This window comes from Pyrus communis, chromosome 4, assembly GCF_041283825.1.
Source record: "Pyrus communis isolate YQ-2024b chromosome 4, ASM4128382v1, whole genome shotgun sequence".
NCBI lineage: Eukaryota > Viridiplantae > Streptophyta > Magnoliopsida > Rosales > Rosaceae > Pyrus > Pyrus communis.
The window spans coordinates 15294980-15302284 of record NC_142568.1 but is presented as its reverse complement, the minus strand read 5'-3'; the positions used below and the strand labels follow the sequence as shown (position 1 = coordinate 15302284).

The 7305-nt window shown below is 37.8% G+C and overlaps 1 protein-coding gene across 2 annotated transcripts; it reads left to right on the top strand.

Moving 5' to 3' along the window:
* The first annotated feature begins 2935 nt into the window (after positions 1 to 2935).
* On the top strand, positions 2936 to 5963 carry LOC137723518 (ankyrin repeat-containing protein At5g02620). Of its 2 annotated transcripts, XM_068462718.2 has the most exons (4): positions 2936 to 3058; positions 3395 to 3892; positions 4144 to 4553; positions 4767 to 5963. In XM_068462718.2, the coding sequence occupies exons 2-4, from the start codon at positions 3544 to 3546 to the stop codon at positions 5676 to 5678; spliced, it is 1671 nt and encodes a 556-aa protein (XP_068318819.2). In that variant the 5' UTR covers positions 2936 to 3058; positions 3395 to 3543; the 3' UTR covers positions 5679 to 5963. The 2 variants fall into 2 exon arrangements, with proteins under 2 accessions (XP_068318819.2, XP_068318822.2); XM_068462721.2 differs by lacking the exon at positions 2936 to 3058 and having other exon boundaries at positions 3238 to 3892.
* Positions 5964 to 7305: the final 1342 nt, after the last annotated feature.

The window sequence follows — 7305 nt, the reverse complement described above, 5'->3', positions numbered from 1 at the left end:
CACATGTTTTTTCCACTCTAAATTGAAAAGTTGCTATATTGTATTGGGGACTTTCCTTCTACTACTGATGAGGGATTGCTTACGAATGCCGTGACTGTTCAAGTTATTGTCCATGCAGATGAGAGAAGCAGTGCTCCAATTAGAGGATTCGAGATTTTGACAATGTTTCTGCAGAAGGTACCATTTTCCTTCATCTCTCTTCATATTTTCTGGTCAATTTTGATAGAACTCATCAAACTACTGACCCTTTGGATGATTCAATATCAAATAGAAACAAAGGGTATGTGATTTGCACAATTTGATCGATATGCAACCATATTGTAGTGAGATTAGTCAAAAATAACAAGTTTTCGACATTTGGAAATTTGTGAGTTGATTGGTTGAACACACCAAAGATCTAATGGCTTTGTAGGATCATGTTCTTTACATAGAGTTCACGTACGATTCTATTTTTACTTTCTCCCAAGCTCGACCCTATTGAAAAGCTTGTACATTTTCTAAAGTTTGTTGCTCCCTTCCATCTTTCTGAGTTACCAGGATAAAAAAAAAAAAAAACGTTTGCTTCAGTGTAATGAATCTGGCGGATGATGGAAGACTTTGACATCCTTGACTTGTTCGTTAGCCGAAGCTGGTAGCCAAGGGCCAAGGCATGCTTTCTTCCTCTAATTGACGTCTCTATCATCGTCAATGCGCTTTAGGACTGCGCTTAGAGATGACCCCATTTGATTAAACACATGTTTAGGTTGGGAATAATCTCAGTGAACGAAAAAACAATGCAGATATTCTGATGTCGATGTCAAGCAATCCACTTCATGGAACAGATAATCCATTATGTTACGTATATTTACTTGTCCGCTAATTAAGATTGTGATTGGTTGGGATAACAAGAAGTGCTTTTGCTTTTGTTTTTGGTTGAATTATTGCAGGCTTTTGCTTTTCTGAGTGGCCAAGTACGGTCTTTCATCAGCCATCAGAGGAACCAGGTGCATCACGCGGTGCAGAAAGTCTTGAATCCGCGTGACTGTGGCCTCTAAAAGACAGTGAAGCTACTCGGTTGCACACTCTGTTCACTGCAACTGTTCCTTTTGTCTAAGATTTTCCTTTTGGGAAGATCAAAAGCCTGCTCTTAGTAACATTTGACAGAAAAAGTTAAAAGTGATTTTGGATTATGAAAGCACAACTTTTTTAGGAGATGTTTGATTGAAAAAGTTAAAAGTGATTTTAGATTATCGAAGCACTACATTTTTAGAAGAACTTATGAAGTGCTTCTCGGGAAGTGCTTCCAAATGCTTTTAATGAAAGACATGAATACATTAGCATGCATTAGGATGTAGTGCTTCATAATGATTCAACTAGAAGAACTTACAAAGAAAAAGTAGAATTTTGTGCGCTTTTTTTCGCAAAGCACTTTAGTTTTGAAGCTTCAACAATTTTTTTTTTGTGCTTGTAAACAAAAGCGTTGCAAGCGAAAATGCTTATAAGCAAAAATACATACTGCAAAGCACTTCTACATTTTACATGTTTCTAGCGATTCACATGGCATTGTCTCAAATTTTATCAGGAAATTAACGTCGTTTCCACAAGAAACTCAACAGAACATATACTTCTCCATAAAGCATTTATGTAACTCGGAAAACCCTAATCCATATCCACAAAACGTTGAGAAAGAAAATGGTTTCTGTTACGTAGAAGCAAATTGAACAGCTATCAAAAACACCATTAAGCAGAGACTAATGGAGCAAGTTTGTTTTGATGGGGAAGCCTGATGGATCAAAAGGATGTGAGGGTTTCATATCACTTCATCTCAAAAGCAAAGCATGACTTTCTTTGTGTGGTATAGGTATTAGCGAGTACCAAAAAAAAAAAAAAAAGAGGTTTAAAGGATAAAGGCTAAAATTTCGGAAGTTGGTTTTGGTTTCAACGTCTTCCCAGAAAAGCTAAAATCCCAAAAGCCAAAAATATCTATGCTGGCTTTGCATGGGCTTATAAGAGCGTTTCTCAAGCAATTACTCAAATCTTCTACTTGAATTTAAATATAAGGCAAAATATCTCAAATGCACATAAGACTTAAAACTCATATTTAACTGAGACTCAAATTTGAATTTCAATATGAGATTTGAGTCTAAGGTGGAGCCCATGCCAACTAGGAAAAAATGTTATTCAACCAACAAAAATGAGATTTGAGTTTTGAGTCCAACCATCTTCATTGCACATAAACTGTTTAAAACTCAAATACAAAGTTTTGAGTCTAATGTTTTCTCCTCCAATGTAAAAACTCAAATCTTAAAACTCATTTTGAGTTTTAAAAGTCGAATCTTTGCATTGGAGAATAAAACGAAAATACATAAATCCACATCTTTTGAGACCCAAATATAAGAATATAGGTTAAAGTTTGAGTCTTTGCATTGAAAATGTAAAACTACTTTATAATGTCAATTGATTTTATAATAAAACCTCGACTTCTTCACTAACTCATAATTAGTTTGCGCATCAGAGTTACTCTAGCCATAGACTTCGAGGTCATGGATGGTCAAATTTCCATACCTTGATACCAAAAACACGATTGGTCACTTTCCAAAACCAGTAAAATTCTAAGTGGAAATGGGAGGGTAAAAATGAAGGCCACCTGCTTTGCAATGAAGCCGGCTTCTCCTTTGGCTGCACACAAAACCCCCTCTCTTTCTTCTTCTTCTTCTTCTTCCATCCCTTGGCAAAGAGATTTTCAGTATGTTGAGAATACAGTCCAATACATCAGGTATTATAATACAAGTAGTTGAATACTTAAAAAAAAAAAAAATTTCAATCACTTGCATTATAATATTTAATGTACCGCACCCCCACCCCTGTATTCCGATCACAAAAAGAATTTCTTCCTCTAGTGAATCTGTCAACGTCACCTTTTTATAAAGAGTTGGATTTAACTGGAGCTCCGCTCGCTCAACCCTCCAATTGTTGGGCTCTCACTATTCGCACTTGAAACTTTCATACTTTCTGGGTCCTTCAAAGTAGTAAGAAGTTCTGCTCTGAGTTCTAACAACCCCCCAACTGCACAAAACTAGTAAGTCCATGCTTTTGTTTCATAAAGTTCAATTTGTTAAAATTAATTTAGTATTAAATGAGTGAGCTTTTTGGTATATACTTAGTGCCTAACTGTACTTTTTAACTTTTATTGGATGGCTAGATAGATATGTAATTAGGCAGTATATATATTTGATTTCCCACTGCAGATACAGTTTCAACTTTGCTTCATTTTAACTTTCGTTCTCGTTTTTTGCCCTCTTGTAATGACGTTTGGATCATGCAAAGAAATGTGTATAGAAAGTTAGAGAGAGAGAGAGAGAGAGAGTGTGTTTGAGAATTGGGGTTTAATTTATTTGAATTATTCTGGGTGCAGGAGAAAGATGTCTGGGTGTGTGTTGTGGTTATCAAGGAACCAAATTTACAGATTTCCCACGTGCAAACTCATGGAGATTTAATCTTCTAGGTTGCCTTGTCTTCCATGGTGAAAAGAGAAAAAAAGCTTCAAATGTTAGACATACAGAAATGGAATTGTATACAAGGGAAGCTCCAGTGAGGCAGCAAAGCTTTGCTGGGAAGAAGATGACTAAGCAGTTGACAGGAAAGCGCGACAACGGTCCCTTGCATTTGGCAGCTAGAGCAGGAGATTTAGGACTGGTTGTAGAAATCATGTCTAATTGTGGGGAGGAGGTTTTGAATGAACTGTTGTCGAAACAGAATTATGCGGGTGAAACGGCCTTGTATCTGGCGGCTGGTTGTGGATATGTTGGTTTGGTTAAGGAAATGATGAAGTACTATGATGTTGGTGCAGCTAGTATCAAAGCTGGGAACGGCTGTGATGCATTTCACGTTGCTTCCAAGCAAGGGCACTTAGGTTAGTCTCTATCGATGTTTCGAATTTTTGTTAACCCTAATCTGTAATTGTTCCTTGTGAATTGCTATGCATAAGCTTAGACTGCATGCTGTAATCACAAAAGAAAATCTGGCTTCTTGCGTATACAGTTCGTACCTCATTTGATTTGTGAATTTTGTAGGAGACTAGGAAGGTTTTGTAAACCATGATTGAAATCGATAACATATAACTTATCAAGCGGATCATCTTAAATTGTTCTTTTAATGTTTCAGAGATACTGAAGATCCTCATGGAGGCGATTCCAGAACTTTCAATGACCGTTGATCGCGCAAACACCACGGCATTGCACATTGCTGCAGCACAGGGACACACTGAAGTAGTAAGTTTTCTTTTGGAGACTGGTTGCAGCTTGATGTCCATAGCAAGAAGCAATGGGAAAACTGCCTTGCATTCTGCAGCAAGGAAGGGGCATTTGGAGGTGGTCCAGGCCCTCTTGAGCAAAGATACCGGAACTGCAATAAGAAAAGATAGGAAGGGCCAGACAGCTCTCCATATGGCAGTCAAGGGACAGAATGTCGAATTGGTGGATGAGCTAGCGAAGGCAAATCCTTCATCGATAAACGAGGTAGATAACAAGGGAAATACTGCCTTGCACGTGGCAACCGGGAAGGGTCGAGCTCAGGTAATGAAATTTGTTAATTTGATTTATAATATGCAAATGAAAATCGAACTTCTTTAAGAGATCAAATGGATCAATGCGTGTTACTGAGTTTTCGATCATCACTTAAAGTTGAATTATCATGAATATGTTATTCAATTAGGCTTTGGAACGTGGTATGAAAATGGTTATTTGAATCAATCATATATTTAAGCCCCTGAGATTGGACTTTTACAGATTGTTCGAACGCTGTTAAGTTATAAGGGAGTGGCAAAAACCATCATTAACAGATCTGGAGAATCTGTTTTTGACACTGCTGAGAAATCTGGGCACTCAAAGATTGCCACCATTCTAGCAGAGCATGGGATTCAAAGTGCCAAATCCATGAAGCTGCCGACTTTGAACCCAAATCGAGAACTCAAACAAACTGTAAGTGAAATAAAACATGAGGTGCATGATCAGCTTAAGCAAACGAGACAAACAAGAAAGAAAGTGCATGAAATGGTAAAGCGGCTCGGCAAAATGCATTCGGAAGGGCTTAACAACGCAATAAACTCCACCACAGTTGTGGCTGTACTCACTGCCACTGTTGCCTTTGCTGCAATCTTCAGTGTCCCGGGCCAATACCCTGACCCTAAAAAACCTCTTCCTGATGGATTCTCTCCCGGAGAAGCAAACATTGCCCCCAAAACCGAGTTCATAGTCTTCTTCATCTTTGACTCATTTGCTCTCTTCATATCATTGGCTGTTGTGGTGGTTCAAACTTCTATTGTTGTCGTAGAGAGGGAGGCAAAAGAGAGGCTAATGGCAGTCATAAACAAGCTAATGTGGATGGCTTGTGTGATGGTTTCAGTTGCATTTCTTGCACTATCATATGTAATTGTTGGAAAAGAAGAAAAATGGCTGGCTGTTGGAGTGACAGCTATAGGGACAGTGATCATGGGAATGACACTAGGAACAATGTGTTATTGGATGGTTGTGCAGCGCGTTGAAGCATCTAAATATCGTTGTCACATTCGGAGATCATCGCTGAGCATCCACTCACACTCACACTCAAACTCAAACTCACACTCTTGCTCTTTCTCAGTGATATCGGATTCGGAGCTTCTGAACACCGAGTTTAAGAGTAAGAAAGTTTATGCAATTTGAGATGAAGATATCTTACATATAAACTGCCTGGCTCCTAACATGATTTTTGGGGCCTTATATATATATCGATGTAACATAATCTAAAGTATTTTCAAACATACAATGGCAGAATTCATTAGAGTCGTTTTCCAAATGAGATGGGGTGATAACTTTTTTGAGTTCTGTCATGTGGTTTTTGAATTGGATGTACCAAGAACATGTAATATGGTGTCTCATTCACTTGCTAGGTTTCATTGCCAAGATTGACGCATGAATTGAATGGGATAAAGATTATTATCATGGCTAGGGAAGCTCCAATCTAACAAAGGTTTTAATTAGAACACAACTTGGTGTTGAAATGACTGGGATGTGGAGTGAATAGCCTCTCTCACACCATGTCAACTATGTATATAACTTCTCTGCCAGTGGTACATGGGCCGATGTACAATGGTGTATAACTGCAGTTGTGACAACTTTGTGCCGAGTCTCCCTTTACTAGAAAGGAAAACATCACAATATGCAATGTTTTCAGTTACAGAACACGCACTCACTATTTCCCCTCTACCATCCTTGTAAGAAAGTTTTGTTCATTCTAACCTTTTTCAACTAAGTAGTGCTATTCACACGTCCATTTTTACTTATAACACACATCTCTCAATTTCGGCCGTCAATCGAATGAATTGAAGAATACTAACGAAAAAAAATTAACAAGAGTATGTACATGTAAAAATAGATGTATGAATGTCATTATCCCTTCAACTAAGCTTTAGGCAAAGTTGCGTATTTCGCCCACATTCAGTATTACTCCAACATCTCAATAGGGTGAAAGAAAGGAAACCTCAGGATGGATCTAGTTTTGAAAAAACACACGATTCCCCCTCAATGTCTCTATCTATTAATATTCATTTGTGTTGGAGATAATTGAGGTGTACATCGGATAAATGAAGGGTTACAGAAGAGTGAAGCAAGAATGCTAAGAGAGAGATTTTTTTTTGTTTAATTTTGCAACGTATGGCTTTCGTTGCCTTTTAATGAAATTTACCATCCTTCCCTTCTGCCTCCTCGCCTCAATGTCTCTATCTATTAATATTCAATAAAAATATTATAACAAGATCTAAAATACCCAAAGTATCCAAGAAAATTCCCAACAGAATAATGGAGTGCTTAGGGAAAAAATAGGATTGCAGAAATCACTAAAGTAAAAATAAATAAAACCCCTTTGTGAACACACAATAGGTACCAACCATTTCCCCTTATTTTCTCGTAAAAAGAGGTAAACAAGATAAAAGACAAGGTGAGGGATTGGGTTGGTCTCACCGGAGAAGACGAGGTGGAGAATGGAGGGGGATGAGGGTTTTCTGTACATAGACAGGAAGGGAGAAAGAAGACAATAGTGTTTGGTTATGAAGATAGCAGATGGATAGTGTTTGGTTATGAAGATAGTAGGAGTTTGAGAGAGAATTTTATTTGACAGGCGTTAAAATTTAATGGGTCACGTAGGATGGTGAGCAAATTGACCCAAGTACTGTTCGATTATTTATGAGGAGAATGACTGAAAGAACAATTAGTACTTACTAAATTTACCAAAAAGAAAATAAATTAGTACTTGCTAAATCCCTTGTGCGATTCTTAGGGCTCTGACCTCTCC